Genomic DNA, 19,501 nt, shown 5'->3' on the forward strand with positions numbered 1-19,501 from the left:
TATTATTGCTTCTTTTAAAACTGAGAAGCATATTGTGTGTCTCAGTAAAAAAAAATGCAACACTGTTCTGATTACTTACCTATTGTTCCCTTAATGGATGCTTAGAAAATCTACATTTTTATGTAAACATGAAACCCTAAATTTGAGAAAACTGCCATAATTTTCTTATGTACTCTTAAGTCATTACTTATAATGAAAGATGCTTATTCAAAATTATTATATCACCCCAAATCTTCAGATAGGAAGATAGTTGTTAAAGCAGTGTAAGACCATGCAAATACTCTGATGAAGCTAACTGCATGATAATTGCCTGAGAAGATGAAATTTGTAATGGTTAATTACTTGAAGTTTCGAACCCTCTGATAAAATCTCCATTTCTGAGTCAGAATCAAAGATTTCAGATGGGTCTGACTGACTCAGACCTCTCAGTTGTTCAGAAACAAAATATCAAAACCCGATCTAACTCCCGAATAACTATTAAACTGAACTCCCGATTCACCAGTGAACCATCAACTACTTATCCATCAATATCCAAGGACCCTAACACCACCACATCCCTGTCCCAACAATCTGTCTCCTCCTCCCCTGTTTTTGACTCAACACTACCGCTGATCCAAAACCACACATTGACCTAGACCCAACAGCCTCTCTTCCAGACTTTACCAGCCAGGCCATTCCCCCAGAAACACCTTTACAGGACAACTCCCTAGGATCTGACACTACCCCACTGACCTACTAAACTCTCCACTGCCCACCCCTCTTGGACCTGACACTACCCTAACACAACTCCTCTGCACCAAACAACTCCACTTCTCCTAACCTACCTCTCCCTGCCCCTTTAAAAACATGCCATAAGAATCCCTTATCCCCTCATAAAATTACCATGTTATTCCCTAATATTCATCTGCCATCCTATATGCCTACTCACCTATTCTCCTCTCCCACCTGGCACTCTGACCCCTCACCCACCTGGCATTATGACTTCTCACACACCTGGCACAAATAAACGTAAATAAGAGCATATAAATTAAAAGAGGTGCAAACCACTCAGTCCCTCAAGGCTGCTCTGATGATTAAAACAGTTATGGCTATACTGATTACTCCATTTTACTGTCTACCCTCATTAACCCCTCATCCCCTTGCTTTCCAAGAAACTACTCTACCTTAAAAATATTCAAAGACTCTGCTTCCGCTGCCTTTTGAGGAAGAGAATTCCAAAGACTCACAACCTGTGTGAGGATAAAAGTCTCCTTATCTTTGTCTTAAACGGGTAACTGTTTATTTATCCCATTCACAGCTGGAGACAACAGAATATATTGTCCTCTCCCACAACTACATTCTTCTGCCGGTTAATGTAAGGGAAATATATTCTTGGTTACAAATGACTGGATACACTTAAAGTCCTTTAGCAATGTCCTGTCTACTGACCTAGTGGTGTTTCTGACCAAGTCAGTCTCAAAACGTGACAGCATGATTACTGGAGAAATATCCTCTTCCTAGTCTGGGAAATTCATTGTCCTGCCAGGAGGAGATGGAAGCCCAAGTTTCATCTCAAACTATGATCTTTAACTCTCATTGTGTGCAACTTACATCTTCCAATCTGTTAGAATTTTCTCAAGAACCATTCTAAAAACCAATTTTTTGTTTCTGAGTACATTTCAATACAAAAGTCCTTCCAAATTCCTTTGTGTGGGGACAATTTATTCCATAAAGTTTTTCCTAATTGTTTCATTGGTGAGTTGGGGGTTAACTTAATCAGATACTGCAGGATGTTGGCATATATCCCTGTGTTGCTGAAATTATTCCACTGAAGTTGCAATGCAAAGTCGGGGAAACCCAGCTCTGGAAGTTCACACTCCAGAAACACCACCTTCAATTCTCCCTTCCAATAATATAACCTTCAACTTATCATGAATAATGCGGGATCCTCAATGTTAGATTCCATTATTAGGAAATATTCCTGTTTGAATGTATTTGTTATATTTTACACTTGTTATTTGGTTGGATTTAAATTTCAACCAATAGTAGCATGAGGACTGAAAAACCATGTGATTCAAATGAGGGCAAAGCACTTGAGCAACTGATTGTGAGACATTAATTCAGTTTAGCTGTTCTGAGCTGATCAGAACTCTGAGACTTAATTGCCAACAATTAATTCATTATATTACAGTCCAAAGTTTATACCTCAGTAGATAACATCAGCTTTTTTTCAAACTTTGTACTGCAGAGCCTGGCACCACCAGGGCAATATTGGTCAATGAATAACAAAAAGGCTTAATTTCATTGTTCATATATTATTATGCAGGCAAAGATATGCTGAGAAGTAAATTATGGTCTATAAAAAATCCAATTGCACTGGAATATACAATGTTTCCAGTCAGTTAATTCAATCAATGACTAAAACCTATACCTCATTAAAAACGTGAAAGGTGAAGTTATGTTTCCATGTTGATTGTTTCCTAGCAAAATTATATTTGTGCTATATTTAAGGAGTAAATAAAAAGATTAATTTGATTTTAATTCATCTTTGCTTTTATTCTTCAAGGTTTCTCACTTTAACAATGCAGCTTAAAAGGGAAGGGGAGACCTCCGTACTACACTGCTTTGAAGCTCTCTAAGTATCCTAACAGTAACCTACTTCTTTTTTTGTTTTCCAGCAAATTATACTTTGTGTAACTTTGAGTCTGGTTTTTGTGAGTGGATGCAGCTACCATCGAATGGTTCTGTGTGGGTGAGAGGACAAGGCCGAACATCCTCTGGGTTAGGATTATCTATTACAGACCACACAACAAACACCAGCCAAGGTGAGTACTTCCAGTTGTAATTTTATTGCTTATGTTCAATAGAATCCTGAGCAGACTGGAAGATTGCTCATCAAACCAAGTTGTTTACAGATAAACATACCAGTTTAGGGAGAGGTGATATTCTCATGCTATTATCGCTACACTATTAATCCAGAGAGCGAGGTAATATCCTGAGGACCTGATTTCGAATCCCATCGTGGTTGATAGTGAAAATTGAATTCAATAATAATCTGGAATTAAGAGTGTAATGATGACCATGAAACTATTTCCGATTTGCTGGGAAATCTCATCTTGTTCACTAATATCCTTTAGGGAAAGAAACTGCAATCCTTACCTGGTCTGGCCTACATGTGACTCCAGACCCACAGCAATATGGCTGTCTATTAACTGCCCTCTGGCAATTAGGGATGGGTAATAAGTGCTGACCTAGGCAAAGGCACCCACATCTGTGAATAAATTAAAAAAGGAGAAAGTGGCTAAATTATAGTCACATTGCTAGGTCATATGATTAAGCTTTGTGGAATATTTCAGAGTGCTTTAAAACACATATATAATCATGAATCAGCATATGATGTTTATAGCAGAAGACTGATAGACAGCTCAGGTAATTCTTACATTTAAAAAGGGAGACAGAACATGTCCAGGAAATTGCAGATCAGTCAGTTTAGTATTGGTGGTCAAAAAATAATGAAATCACAATTAGAGAATAGAAGGACATCTAGAAATGAGAAACGTAAAGATGAACAATTGGTGTAGGCATCGTTGCTTGAACACCTTATTTATGTAGAAATTTTAAGCTATTTAGTATACAAAGCTACACATAATTCTGTTAAATTGATTTGTTCATTATTGTCATGGCAATGTTAATCTATTTGTTTAAGAGCCCTATTAAAATACAATCAAAGGAGTTTGATGATTAACATTCATGCACATGATATCACACAAAGGAATTTCAAAATCCCATAAGGAATAGAAAAGAGGGGTGCCTGGGACTATTGTAAGCTATCAAACTCATCAAATAGTGGAGTGGCACTCTTATTTGTTGCTACAAGCATGGAGATTCAACAAAATATGTATTCAGACTATCACACAGATGACCTCATTCATAAATTCTGCCACCAGTGTTGATTACTAAAAATTTGATTATCATTATATTTAACCTTGTTGAAGCCTTTGCTTTTAGTCCCTATTCTGTCTACTAATTACTGACTCCCATCATTCTCCCTGTCAACAGCCTGAGATTAAACCTCTCTATTTGTAATGTTGGTGTCACATTTTACCTCAAGCTGACCTTCCATCCTTACGTTTGCACTATTGCTAAGGTTTTCTATTTCAACCTCTGTAACTTGGTCCTATAACTTTATAAGAAGCTGCTTGGATATTTTGTTGTATTAAAGGTGCCAAATAAATACAGATTGTTGTTCTAACATTAGGCCTTGGAGCGAGTGTGAATGTCTGAAAGACTGTATGACCACACTGACCCTTGAAAATAAATGTGACACAATATTGTATCGTCCTGATGGATGTCCTGTTTATTTTATCTGCTGTAGAAGCACTTGGGGTAAACAACTTGAACTCTGACCCTTCTTTCTTAGTTTCAGCAACTTGAAACTGGCAAAGTGTTTCGCTGACAATACTGAAATGTTGAAAAGGCAATAGTGTTTTCTCAGTGCTGCTGCGCAAAGGTTATTTTTCAATCTGTAAAACAGCTCCATAGCAATATTTTTACAGTGAATGAATAAGACAAAATAATATTTTGGCATAGAATTCTGAGATTTTTAACCATAATTACATTCATTTCTGATTATGGGCATATTCCACATTTCTTCTAATGTTTTGGAGATTGGATTTTGCAATTCTAATTTTATATGAAAAAGTTGATTCAGTGGCAGTTGTTGTAATCAATGTTTCTATCTGGTTTAATGGGCTGCCTCTCTGTTCATGTCAGAAGGAAATATGAGCTGAGAATAAACAAACGCCGATACTAAAAACTACAGACTGATTTAGGGAGTGAGTGTGTATTATGGTGAGGTTGGGGAGTGGTGATGGTCTTGCAAGAGGGAGAAGAGTATTTTGAAGGGAAGGAGTGTGTGTTATGGGGTGAGGGAATCTTTGCATGAGGGTGAGGAGTATATTGCAGGGATGGAGAATGGATTTATCCAGGAAGGAGCTGGTTTAACTAATTGTGGCCCTAATAAAGTGGAGGTGAGACCATGATAATAGGCTTGGACACATCAATAAGGAATATAAGCCTAATATTTCACTTCTGTCTATGATCAAACATTCAGCCAAACATATAAGTTGATGATGGTCTGAATACTGTCAGGGATAAAACATTACTGTAGGGATGCAAAGCAGGCAGTATTGGATTGACTGCTCATTAAACAAGTCATTTTCATTTCCTTTGGGATGAGGCGCCGAGGACTGTTTTCCTCCACTTTCCTCTTAATGCAGATATCTTGCATACGTTACAATAAGGTCTGGAAAAACAATGGGAAAATCTCAACTTGTCCAGTTCAGCCAATCTCTCACTTGATAAAGAATTTGTGTTATGAGCCCAGCTGAGTTTGCTACTGGGCAAGTCAAGTCCCAGAATGAAATATGACTCATTTTTTCATTTTTCTTCTCCAATTTTAATGTTGCAGTCTTTCACTGCAACATAAGCACACAAGCCTGCAGATTTGATTTTAACAATAAAATTATACAGAAGAAATAAAACTAAAATAAATGAAATCAAGGGATCTAACCTAACTTGGTTTGAAAGATTTCAAAACAATGGCAAAACATTGTTATCTACCACCCAATGCCATCATACTGAACTACATTTTCATAGATCTTGCTGTCTGTGATATAAGGCCTTTTCTTATAAGACTGGATGACACAGTAGCTCAATGGTTAGCACTGCTGCCTCACAACACTAGGGACCCAGGTTCAATTCCACTCTTAGGTGACTGGCTGATGGAGTTTACACATCCTTTTTTTGTCTGTGTTGGTTTCCTCCAGGTGCTCTGGTTTCCTCCCACAGTCCAAAGATGTGCAGGTTAGTTGGCCACACTAAATTGTCCATAATGTCCAATGACATGCAGGCTAGGTGGTTTAGCCATAGGAAATGAAAGGATAGGTTCGAGGAAGGTCTAAAGTGGAATGCTTTTCAGAGGCTTGGTGTGGACTCAATGGGCTGAATGGCCTGCTTCCATTTCTTAAATACTTCCACAACTGAGATCTTAGATTTTCTCAGTTTTGAATACCAAAGTAGGTTTCTAACTAAACACTTCTGGTCAGGAACCTTTCCTTACACTGAGGTAATTTATTCCTTTAACTGCTCTAAACAATCTCCTTTTCTAGGAGAATCAATGCTTGTATTTGACTTCAGTCATGTCTCCCTCAAACTGAACTAAATATAAAACATCTTAGCTTCTGCTACAGCTGAGCCTTAATGTTCATTTTTCCTATTGTAACCCCTCACAATATAAACAAATATTCATAAACAGTCCAGGAGTCCTTGCAGTTTCTTGCTCTCTGACACATATTGGTTTAATATCATGGTTCAGGAAAGATTAACTTAATTAACTTTTAAACCTCTTCACTATATAAACCTCTGTAACACTCAAATATCACTAGTTTTAAATCCAAATTCTAGAAGAAATAATTATTAATATTTCTAAATCAAACACCTTTCAATAAACTTGGGTTATCCTCTGGGATCTGCTGTTTACCCCTCCCTCCCACCTGATTGGCTCTTAACAACCCTCTTGGACAGTAAGGAATGGATCCAAACCCTAGTGCCTTGTATAGTTTGGTAAAGTTTCCAGTGTGAAATGTTTATATTTATCCTGCAGTAATTCAAATTGTGGCTGGGTAAAAATGCATTCATAAGAAAAAAGCATTATACAAATTGAATACCTCTAAAATAAAGTAATTGTTTTTACGTTCTCTTATATGATAGGAATGTTCATCTATTTCAAAGCAACCTCAGAACATAAATCAACGCATATGATTCAACTTGGCATTCCTGTTTTAAAGAATCAATTAGTCGATGGTCTTCCATGTCAGGTAATTATATTTCTAAAAAGTAATTTGTTTAAAATGGAGGCTGATGAGAAGAAAACAAAATAAATACTGCAACATGTCGAATTTTGAAGAGTTTGTTGGCTTGAGATGCCCCTTACAGATTTTGTAGCAGATGGTCGTGGCAATTTATTTCTTCTATCTCTTGTCATTGCTGTTTTCTGATGCTCCGGGTCTCATTACCATCCTGTATTTATGTTGGACAAGAGGATGAATTCCCATGAGACTTCTCCTGTGCAGCCGATGTAACATTGGCAGAAGTTTGTCCTTAAGCTTATTTTATGCCAAAGTTTTAGGCTGAGCTGGAGGAATCCCAAGAAACTTCACATCACATTTTTCTCACGGAGACAAATGTGTTAAATGGGCTGATGGTAGACTACAATGAATTATTGAGAAATGATGTCAGTCATACCAACAAATCTGTTGTTCAAATTCATTATCATTCCAACGACTGTGATCTGAATTTAAAATGGCCATATCGTTACAGCAATTCTTGCAGCCTCTCAGGCATCTGTGAATATCTGTTAGTTTACAAATAAATAAGAGCAAGAGTAGTCAATATGACCCCTTGAAACTGCTCCACCATTCAATTTGATTGTGGTTGGTCTTCTACCTCAACCCCAGTTCCCTGCCTATGCCCATTTCAAAGCCATTTTGTTTTATTTGAACACTTAAGGCATTATATAAATGATTAAAGGATCTTAGATAAAATAAATTTCACCACGGTCAACTGTTTGAACATTATTTAAATAAAAGAATAGCACATTTTCTGCAAACTAAAAATTTCAGCTGCTTTATGATAAAGGAATGTGGGGGAGTACATGCTGTACAAAAGGCTGGTTTAACTTTTGCAAAAATGGTATTTAGCTGTCTGGCCACTGATACCTTCAACAGTATGTTGCAGACATCCTTTGAGATACTTGTTCACACTTTTGGTCAGATGCAGGATTTGACTGTAAAAGTAAGAGAATTGCTGGAGTTTGAACTTAAAAATGTGAACTAGAGTGCTCAGGGAAGGGATAGGCCTGGCAGCCTGGTCCCCTATAGGTCATGCTTTTGGACTACATTTATAAACTTGTGTCAGATTTCAGAATTCCTTTTGTTGACTGTTTTTGTAGAGTGTATCTGTACAGTCAGGATTTTTCTGTTTTAAATCATTGTTTTACCTGACCTTACTAATAATCTTCCTTTAAGCACTTGAGTGGTTTTTGCATCTTCTCTACCATCATGGAAAATAAGCTCATTCCTTTTAAAATGAATCTCAAATGACAATATTGTAAAAGGGTGAATCAATTTAAGGACACGCTCAAAGATATGAGGAACCAGCTGATGGTCGTTGGAATACACATTGATCTTCTACTAAGAGGACACATTTCTTCCCATCTACCATGTCCATATCCTCATAATTTTGTACATTTCCGTTCTCGAGAACAAAGGACAGTACAGCACATAAACAGGCCCTTCAGCCCACCAAGCCTGCACTGACACGTCTCGCCTTTCTAAAGTAAAACCCTTGTGTCTCTATGTGGCCAGTTTCCCTTCATTCTCTGACTATTCATGGATCTGTCAAGATGCTTCTTAAACATTGCAACTATATCTGCTTCCACCACCTTCTCCGGCAGCACATTCCAGGCACTTACCACGAACTGTATAAGAAAACTTGCCTCTCACACCACTTTTAAACTTTGCCCCTTTTTTTACCTTAACCTATATTCCCTAGTAATTGATATTGTTACTCTTAGAAAAATACTACCATCCATTCTATCCATGCCGCTCATAATTTTGTAAATTTCTATCAGGCTGCCCCTCAGCCTCTGATATTCAAGTGAAAGCAAACCAGTTTTGTCCAATTTCTCCTTATAGCTCACACCCTCCAAATTAGGCAACATCCTGGTAACAATTTCTGTTACATCTTTCTGGTAGTGTGGCAATTAGAACTGGATGCAATATTCCAAATGTGACTATACTCAAGGTCTGCATAGCTGCAACAGAACTTGCCAATTTTTGTAGTCAATGCCCTGACCAAAGAAGACGAGCATGCTACACACCTTCTTAATCACCTTATCCACTTGAATTGTCACCTTCAGGGAAATGTGGACCTGTACACTTAGGTTCTGCTGTATGTTAATGGTTCTAAGGGTTTAGAAATTTACTGTATGCTTCCCTCATGCATTCAACCTTCCAAAATGCATCATCCTGGATTTACCCAGATTAAATTCCATCTGCCATGTCTCTACCCAAGTCTCTAGACTATCTATATTCTGTTGTATCCTCTGGCAATCTTCACTATCTGCATTCCCCAACCTTTGTGTTGTCCACAAATCTACTAATGAGATAACCGACATTCACCTCCAAATCAATTATCTATATTATAAGCAACTAGGGTCCCTGCACTGCTCCTTGTGGATCACCACAGGTCACAGCCCACCAATCATAACAACACTCTTTCCCCACTACTCTCTGTCTTCTATGTCCAAGCTAGTTCTGTATTCATCTTCCCAGTTCACTGCGGAATCCATGTAACTTCACCTTCTCTATCAGCCTGCCATGCGTGACCTTGTCCATGTAGACAATATCCACCACTCTGCTCTCATCAATCATAGATTAGATTAAATTAGATTACTTACAGTGTGGAAACAGGCCCTTCGGCCCAACAAGTCCACACCGCCCCGCCGAAGCGCAACCCACCCATACCCCTACATTTACCCCTTACCTAACACTACGGGCAATTTAGCATGGCCAATTCACCTGGGCTGCACATCTTTGGACTGTGGGAGGAAACCGGAGCACCCGGAGGAAACCCACGCAGACACGGAGAGAACGTGCAAACTCCACACAGTCAGTCGCCTGAGGCGTGAATTGAACCCGGGTTTCTGGCGCTGTGAGGCAGCAGTGCTAACCACTGTGCCACTGTGCCACCCAGCATCTTTGACACTTCCTCCATAAACTCAATCAAGTTTGTGAGACACAACTTCCCCCCCCAAAAAGCCATGCTGCCTGTCACTAATAAGTCCATATTTTACCAAATGTAAGTAAATCCTGTCCCCAAGAATCTTCTCCAATAATTTCCCTATTACTAATGTAAGGCTAATTGACCTGCATTTCCTGGATTATCCCTATTGCCCTTCTTAAATGAAGGAATATCACTGGCTATTCTTCAGGTCTCTAGGAACTTGCCTGTGACTGAAGGGGATACAAAGATTTTGGACAAGGCTTCGGCAATTTCCTCCCTCCCCTGCCTCAGTATTTTGGGATAGAGCCCATCAGGTCCTGGGAACTTGACTACCTTAATACTTTTTATAACACCCAGTACCTCCTTTTTTTAATACTGACATACCCTAGAATATCAACATACCTCTCTCCAGATTCACCATCCATCATGTCCTTATCTTTTGTGAACACTGATGTATTTGTAAAGGACCTCACCCACTTCCTTTGGCTCCATGCATAAAATTTCTCCTATGCCTGTGAGTGGACCTACCCTTTCCCTAGTTACCCTCTTGCCCCTTATATATATATATATATATATATATATATATAAAGCTTTGGGATTTTCCTTTATCCTGTTTCCCAAGGTCATTTCATGGCCTCTTCTGGCTGTCCTAACTCCTTGTCTCCCTTCAATCACAACCTTTTCAGTTTCCTCTGTTCCAAGGAAAACTCTTCAAAACCAAAACTCCTCAGCTCCCCCAGTAAACCTCCTCTGCACCCTCTCCAGCACAATCATATCCCTCGTGTAATGTGGATTCCAGAACTGCACCCATGCTCTGAGGAATGTGAAAGAGCAAACCAGTATTTGTATTGAGCTAAGGGATAAAAATAAATAGTTTTTTATGGAAGACAAACTGATTCTTGCTCGGTACATGGATGAATACGGATAAGTAGCAATATAATATCAAGTGGACTAAAAATGAACAAGAAATCACAATAACAAGGTGATCATATTCATTCTGCAAAACGAAGCTGCAAAATGTGATATATACAGTATATGAAATCCTTCTCTTCTTAAGTTCCATCTTATTCACAGGACAGTTTTAAATAACATGACCATAAAAATTCTAGAAGTTTTCATTGTTGCAATTTTAAGTATTCTCAAACATTAAGTTGAATAAATTCATGCTCATCATTATACTCTTCATTCCAGATTTTTGGTTTACATTGAATTGAAATTCCACCATCTATCATGGCAGGATTTAAATCTAGGTTCCCAGACCATTACCTAGATCTGTAGAGTAACAGTCAACTAATAATATCACTAGGCCACCATCTTCGCAGTGTCACTGAGCTGATGTAATAATTCATAGAACATAGAACTGTACAGCACAGTGCCCTCGATGTTGTGCTGGCCTTTTATCCTACTCTAAGATCAGACTAAACTACATACCCTTCAATGTACTATCTTCCATGTGCCAACCAAGAGTCACCTAAATGTCCCTAATGTATCTGACTCTATTACCACCACTGGCAGTGCATTCCACAGACCCACCACTCTCTGTGTAAAGAACCTACCTCTGACATCTCCTCTAAACCTTCCTCCAATTACCTTAAAATTATACCCGTCGTAGTAGACATTTCCGCCATGGGAAAAGTCTCTGGCATCAACTCTGTCTATGCCTCTCAATATCTTGTACACCTCTATCAAGCCACCTCTCATCCTTCTTTTCTCCAATGAGAAAAACCGTAGCTCCCTCAACCTTTCTTCATAAAACATACCCTCCAGTCCAGGCAGCATCCTGGTAAATCTCATCTGCACCCTCTCTAAAGCTTCCACATCTTTCCTACAACGAGGCGACCAGAACTGAACACAATATTCCAAGTGTGGTCTAACCAGGACTCTATACAGCTGCAGCATAACTTCGCAGCTCTTAAACTCAATTCCCCCTGCTAATGAAAGCCAACACACCATATGTCTTCTTAACAACCCTGTCAACTTTGATGGCAACTTTGCAGGACATGTGGACATGGATCCCAGGATCCCTCTGTTCTTCCACATTGCCAAGAATCCTGCCTTTCACCCTGTATTCTGCATTCAAATTCGACCTTCCAAAGTGAATGACTTCACACTTTTCTAGGTTGAAGTTCATCTGCCACTTATCAGCCCAGTCCTGTCAATGTCTCAATGCAACCTACAGCAGCCCTCCACACTGTCCACAACTCCACCAACCTTCATGTCATCGGCAAACTTACTAACCCATCTTTCTACTTCCTCATCCAAATCATTTATAAAATCACAAAGAGCAGAGGTCCTAGAACTGATCCCTGTGATACATCATTGGTCACCGAGCTCCAGGCTAAATACTTTCCATCTACAATCACCCTTTGTCTTCTATTGGCCAACCAATTCTATATCCAAACAGACAAATTTCCCTGTATCCCATGCCTCCTTACTTTCTGAATGAGCCTACCATGGGGAACCTTATCAAACACCTTGCTAAAATCCATGTATACCACATCCACTGCTCTACCTTCATCAACGTGTTTTGTCACATCCTCAAAGAATCCAATAAGGTTCGTGATGCATGAACTGCCCCTCACAGTATAAGCAGAATATAAGCAGAAACTTCTGGAAATGCTCAGACATCAGACAAAAACCAAGTTAAAATTTAAAGTCAGTGGTAGGAAAGTAAGAAACGTTGTAGGAATTTAGCAGTTTAAATGTGATATAAGATTAAAAAGGAAAGGTCTGTATGGAGGGTGGAAGATGGAAGACAGCAAATGACAAAAAGAACAAAAGATGTAGCTGAAGGGTTGTGAGTGATAAAGAACTGCCACCCAAAACAAAACCAAAGTAAAATCAAAACATGCAATGAACAGAAAACTAAATGGAGACAGAGATCATGGTCTGAAATTCCTGAATTTGGTGTTGTGTCTAGAAGGATGTAACATACTTTAGGGAGAAGTTGAATAGACTGGGGCTGTTATCCCTGGAGTATCAGAGGCTGAGGGGTGATCTTATAGAGGTTTATGATATCATGAGGGGCATGGATAGGATAAATAGACAAGGTCTTTTTCCTGGGGTGGGGAGGTCCAGAACTAGAAGGCATAGGTTTGGGGTGAGAGGGGAAAGATTTAAAAGGGACCCAAGGGGCAACTTTTTCACGCAAAGCGGGGCATGTGAATGGAATGAGCTGCCAGAGGAAGTGGTGAAGACTAGTACAATTACAACATTTAAAAGGCACCTGGATAGGTAAATGAATAGGAAGGGTTTGGAGGGGTTATGAGGTAACTGCTGGCAAATGGGACTAGATGAGTTTGACCAAAGGGTCTGTTTCCATGCTGTACATCTCTGAGACTGTATGACAACTACAGCTTGCATGAACCTCACTGGAAAGAAGCAGTCGGCCAAAGACAAAGAGATTGATGTGAGACCAACATGGCAAATTAAAATGGCACACTACCAGAGTCTTGGCTCATCTTTATGGACTGAACAGAACAGTTCTGATCAATGATCAATTCATGATTTGATGTAGTTTGTTTGAGTTCACAGGTGAATACATTCCTTTTGTGGCAACTATTGTAGGGCTTTTAGCGGTAATGTCCCTAATTCTGAAGTTGAAGACCTGCTTCTGGATTCAAGTTCCAACTGCTCCAGAGCTGTGTAATAATATCATCAAACAGGTTGTTTAGAGAATATCTACAAGCAATTACTCAAAGCTTCAGAAGATGTCTTACATGGATTGGGAAGTCTTCAATACGTAGAGTATTTATTTATTTTTTGAAATAAATTATCAATTATTCTTACGATTCTCTTTCATTTTCAATCAGTTAAGGATCTGGTACCAGATAACAGAAGGAGCTAACATGTCTGTGTATATAAAAACCACAGCTGGAGGGCAAATGAAAAAAGCTGCTGACCTTACTACACCAACAAACAAAGAGTGGGCAAAAGTAGAGATTTCTGTGGAAGCCCATGGAGCAGAGACCATGGTACCTTTCCAGGTGAGAAATGAGCATAATGGTATCTGGAATATACTGATAGTTACAACTGCACTTGCATTTACTGATTCTGAGAATCTCAACTTTATTTTACTCAACAAGTAAAAAATGAACTTAGGAATAAGAAGCAAGATTGAAATTCCTTCTACACAAAATAAAATAGAGCTGTGAAATTAAATACCAGGCAATTCTATTGAAACAGGTAGTAAACTGTGTTTAACAGACAACTGAATGTGTTCCTGAAAAGAGGAAAGATCTAGGTGAAACGGATCTCTTAGAGCAAATTGCTTTTTCTGTCTGTCAGTCTATCTCTCTTAATAGCTTGCTGCAGCTGACAAATTTCACAAGTTAGTAGTAACCCTCATACAAACGTCTACAAGATTTAAACTGACTGCATTGTGTCAGGTTGGCTCAGTTCTTTTATATTCAAGCCCCATATTAGGGTTTGAGCGCATAATCTATGAGAAAAGTCAAGTGCTGTGTTAAGAGTGCTGAAGCTTTCAAAATATTTCTTTATTACCTAGTGTTCTGAGCACCACAGCTTAGGAAAGTTATATTAACTTTGGAAGGAGTGCAGCATAGGTTTACCTGTATGTTTTCCTATGAAAGTGTGCACTCTGAATACCACTTGTGCAGCCTGCCAAGATCGCTGTTTGCAAAAATCACTGTCTGAAATTTTCCGAAATGTATTCTCAGGAATGGCAGGATTTTACTGTATACCACTGTGATGGCTGTTCTGACAGTTTACAAAACAAAAGGTGTCCTCTGTGACTTTAAGCGTGTATCTCTCTTCTGTGGGATTCTTGTATTGATGTCAGGAGGGGCAAGTCCCTACATGCAAAATATTTTGAATGCTTTTTAAGCTTTATTGTCAATAACACTTTTTTGACCTTAACCCCTAATTTTAGCGAGACTTCTTTCCAGAAATATATTTGAAAGATCACAGATTAAATATCATTTCTGAACAGCAGAATAGTTTCAAGAAGTGAAAGGTCTATTTCTGCCTCCTGTATGCATGAAAACAGGAATCCTATCTTGAGTTCTTCTTGAACCGCATGTATGACTGAAACCAATAAAAAGCCAAATGGATTAGAAATAGCATTTGACCTTCTTCTTTGAATTGTGAGTTGGTAGAGTATTAGAAAGAGAGAACGTTTTAGAGGTATTCAGCAGGTCTGATAGCAGAGAGAGAAACAAAATTAAGGCTTTGTGTCAAATATGACTCCTCTTCAGAACTGCAGGAAAATAGAAATGTTTTAGCCAATTGAAAGAGGGAGGGATAAGAAGAACAAAGAAAATTTCTGGGATAGTGTACAGGACAGAAGGGATTAAATGGTTCATTGACTCAAAGATGTTTACAGCATAGAAGGAGACCATTCGGCCCATGTCTCACAAATTAATCCCATTTTCCAGTATTTGGTGCCCATAGCCCTGGAGGGTAGCATCTAAATCCTGCTTAAATGTTCCGTGAGTACCTGACTCAAATATATTTTCAAACAATGAGTTCCAGATTCCCACCACCCATTTGGTTTTATTTCTATTTATTTACAAGATTTGAGTGTTGCTGGCTAACATTTGTTTCCCATCCCTACTTGCCAAGTCAGCAGTTAAGAGTTAAACAATTGCTGTGGGTCTGGAGTCACATGTAGGCTAGACCATGTGAGGATGGTAGATTTCATTCCCTAAAGGACATTAGTGAAACAAGTGAGTCTTTATGACAATCAATACATGATCACCATTAGACTAAATATAATTTCCAGATTTTTGTTGAATTCATTATCTGCCACAGTGGGATTTGAAATATATCCTCAGATCACTGGGTACTAACTTATCAGTCCAATGATGTTACCACTACATCATTGATTTTCACAAAGCAATTGTTTCTCTCCTCATCTCTTAGCCTTCTACCATTTATCCTAAATCTATGTCCCTGATTACTGACCCCTTTACTAATGGAAAAGTATTTTCATATCCATGCTATTTATGTCTCTCATAATTTTATGTACCTCCATCAGGTTGCCTCTCAGCCTCCGTTGCTCAAAGGAAAACAAGCTCTGGCCTCTCCAGACACTCTTCATAGTTCAGATCCTTCTTCCTACGCAGGATCTTATTAAATCTCTTCTGCAACAGGGTTAGGATCAGCGCAGTCACATCCTTCCTATAATGTGGTGACCAGAGCCGCATGCCTGTAGAATGTTCCGGTTGTAGACTAGCCAACCAATGTTGTGCAGGAGACAATCTTACCTGATGCTTGCTCTAAAGACCGGGTACTCAGAAGTTGAGATGATTGGGGAGCCGACTGTTACATGCTAGAGATGATAACTTCTGGAAACATCCTCAACTAAGCAGGACAACTTTGGAGTGCAACTTGTGTTGCAGTTGTGCAGAACCCTTTTATGTGCATAGGGAAGTCTGTTTTTCAGCTGATGTTTGCTGACTCATAGAATCATATAGTACAGAAGAGACACTTCAGCCCCTCAAATCTGTACCACCAAAACTATGCTAAATATACACTCATCCCACTTTCCAGTACTAGCCGATAACTGTGAATGTTATGACAATTCAAGTGGTCTTCCAAATACTTTTTAAAGGCTATGAGGTTTCCCACCTCATCTACTCTCGCAGGCAGTGCATTCCAGACCTACAGCACCTTCTGGGTGAAAAACAATCTTTCCTCAAATCCCTTCAAAATCTCTTGCCTTCTACGTGAAAAATATAGTCCCTTGTTATTGTTGGCTGACGGAGTTCTACCTTGGAATGTTTGTAAAGATGCTATATAAATGAAATCTTTTCAACAAATAGTCTTCGAAAAATAATGACTTGACAATTGACAGTATTTGGAAGTTTGCTTATCCACTTCTTTCTCATCTTCTTTCATTATAGTTTCTTCTGCAAGGCAGTGTATTGGGAATGCCTAATGCATTTATTGCTCTTGATGACATGAGTTTAACTCCAGGGTGTGTTGTATCAAATGCAATGCTTCCTACAGCCTTCACAGAACATAAAGGTGAGTACTTAAAGATAATTCATTTCAAGCAACTTAATAATCAAGTGGCAAAAAAACACTGCAAGCTGTTGCGTATTCCGTTGTATTAGCCGGTTATGATGTGTATTATTTTGTTGTATTTGTTCATAGTGACATAACAATGAGCTGTTTATGTCCTGGAGTGCTCAATTTTATTGAAACTAGGAATTAGATCCTGTACCTTATTGAATTTTATGGCCTAAGCTCATTTTAAGGTAAGAGTCACAAAAATTACGTGCCCATCAGTTTGGCAAGGATTATTGCAGGCAAAGTTAATGTAATTGCTGGCTCTGGCAAGCACTACGTCAGTATCATGCATAAACACACTAATGGCGACTGACTGAAAGATTCTCAATACGTTTGTGGAAAGATCTAGAAATAGAACTGTTGAGGTACTGGTGACTTCCACATCTCCTGGATACATGGCTGATGTCTGCCACAACTTAATGTTCATTTGTGATCAGAAATGTCAAGGAAACTGTACCTCTGCTTGCAGAGTTTCCATCAGGTATGACCGTCAGTGAGTTGCACCTTTATACTGGTATTCCCTCTCTGCACTTCGCCTCCTGTCTGGATCAGCAGACAGTGGATGCAGTCACTGGTACTAATGCTGATCACTTTGGTCGTCATCCATGAACCATCTCAAGACATTATATGGGTTCCCAAAAGGTAGGATAGCCCAAAACCCTGGTGGTGTTTTTGTAGTAGAATCAAAGGGAGGAGAGAGAAACCATGACTCATATATGAAAGGAGACACCTGGAATCTTTCTGTTATTTTTCTTTAAAGCACAGTTCTTGGGAGGAAAACAAATCATTCCCATAATTTTCTTTATAAGAAATTTAGTCTCCTGGATGAGTTTACTGCTCCCTCAGGATTAAATCAAAACTAATGCAGGGGCTTAGAAATGTGATCACATGCATCCATTTCAGAAGTTTAATATAGTTGAGTAATGGTCAGTATGGCAGCTGGCCACATTCAACTGGTCTGTGTCAGAAATGTGTCATATACCATAAAGGTTTGAGATTCTTTGAACGTTTGCCTTTATCTTTCTACTGTCATCCCATTAAGTAGTGGTCCCCAGTCTATCCTAGTCATCCGAGTCAACACCTGCCTCAATCATTGTTGTTTCCTCAAAAAATACATCTCTCCCTGATGCACTCAATGCTTTTTGTGCTCAGTTTGAGCAGAAGGTCAGTGAGACGGTGTCACCTGCCCCGACAGCCCCAGAAATGCCTGTTCCCTCAGTCACTGCTGCAGATATCAGATCAGCCTTCTGGAGAGTGAACCTACGGATACCATCTCTCTAACTCTACACTTATTCCTGGAAAATCTGGATGATCAGGATACCTACGTCAGGCTTCTACTTACTGACTAGGTAAAAACTCGGACTGCAGATGCTGGAAACTAGAGTCGAGATTAGAGTGGTGCTGGAAAAGCACAGCATCAGGCAGCATCCGAGGTGAAGGAAAATCGACATTTCGGGCAAAAGTCCTTCATCTACTTACTGACTACAGCTCCACCTTCAACATTATAATCCCAACTAAGCTAACCTCCAAATTCCAAAACCTAGGTCTCTGCGCGGTGGCTCAGTGGTTAGCACTGCTGCCTCACAGTACCATGGACCCCGGTTCGATTCCAGCCTCGGGCAACTGTCAGTGTGGAGTTTGCACATTCTCCCCGTGTCTGCGTGGGTTTCCTCCGGGTGCTCCAGTTTCCTCCCACAATCCAAAGATGTGGACTTGTTGGGCCGAAGGGCCTGTTTCCACACTGTAGAAATCTAATTTAATCTAATCTCTGCTCTGCCTTGTGCAACTGGGCCCTTGATTTCCTGACCCACAGACCACAATCAGTAAAGATAGGCAACAGCACCTCCTCCAGGATAATCCTCAACACAGGCACCCCACAAAGATGCATACTTAACCCTCTACTGTACTCCCTGTACATTCACAGCTGTGTGGCCAAATTTCATCCTAACACCATCTACAGGTTCACTGACAGCACTACTATTGAAGGCTGGATATCAAACAATGACGAGACAGAATACAGAAAAGAGAAAGTATGCTTGATGAAGTGGTGCAAACAAAAATCTCTCTGTCTCAATGTCAGTAAACTAAACAGCTGATCATCAACATGAGGAAGCAAGGAGGGGGATGTGCCCCTACCTACATCAATGGAGCCGAGGTGGAGATGATCGAGAACATCAAGTTCCTAGGAGTGAGATCATCAACAATCTGTCCTGGACCAATCATGTTGATGTGATGATGCAGTCAAGAAGGCACAACAATGTCTTTTCTTCTTCAGGAGGCTAAGGAAATTTGACATGTCCATAAGGACCCTCACCGTGTTTACAGATGCACCATAGAAAGCATTGTATCTGGATGTATCACGGCTTGGTATGGCAACTGCTCTGCCCAGGACTGTAAGAAACTACAGAAAGTTGAGAACAAAGTCCAGAACATCATGCAAGCCAACCTTCCATCCATTGACTCCATCTACACTGCTCGCTGCCATGGAGAGGCAGCCAACATCATCAAAGACCCCTCCCACCCTGGTTATAATCACTTCCAACCTCTTCCATTAGGCAGAAGGTACAAAAGCTTAAATATGTATACCAAGTTAAAGAACAAATCACACAACACCAAGTTATAGTCCAACAGGTTTAATTGG

The 19,501-nt window shown here is 39.5% G+C and overlaps 1 protein-coding gene across 5 annotated transcripts in view; it reads left to right on the top strand.

The window, feature by feature from the left end:
* malrd1 (MAM and LDL receptor class A domain containing 1) overlaps nucleotides 1-19,501 on the top strand; it is a 449,554-nt gene that overhangs the window by 80,058 nt on the left and 349,995 nt on the right. For all 5 annotated transcript variants that reach the window (XR_015757232.1, XR_015757233.1, XM_043690416.2 and 2 more), the window contains 4 exons: nucleotides 2,658-2,804; nucleotides 6,751-6,857; nucleotides 13,638-13,811; nucleotides 16,692-16,815. Coding sequence is in view for 3 of the 5 variants with exons in the window: in XM_043690416.2 (XP_043546351.2) it covers nucleotides 2,658-2,804; nucleotides 6,751-6,857; nucleotides 13,638-13,811; nucleotides 16,692-16,815 (552 nt within the window). In the remaining 2 variants the exon portion in view is untranslated. The remainder of the gene's footprint in view (nucleotides 1-2,657; nucleotides 2,805-6,750; nucleotides 6,858-13,637; nucleotides 13,812-16,691; nucleotides 16,816-19,501) is intronic.

The sequence above is a fragment of the Chiloscyllium plagiosum genome, unplaced genomic scaffold (genome assembly GCF_037043375.1).
Source record: "Chiloscyllium plagiosum isolate Xiang-an unplaced genomic scaffold, Cpla_swu_hap1 HiC_scaffold_5, whole genome shotgun sequence".
Taxonomy (NCBI): domain Eukaryota; kingdom Metazoa; phylum Chordata; class Chondrichthyes; order Orectolobiformes; family Hemiscylliidae; genus Chiloscyllium; species Chiloscyllium plagiosum.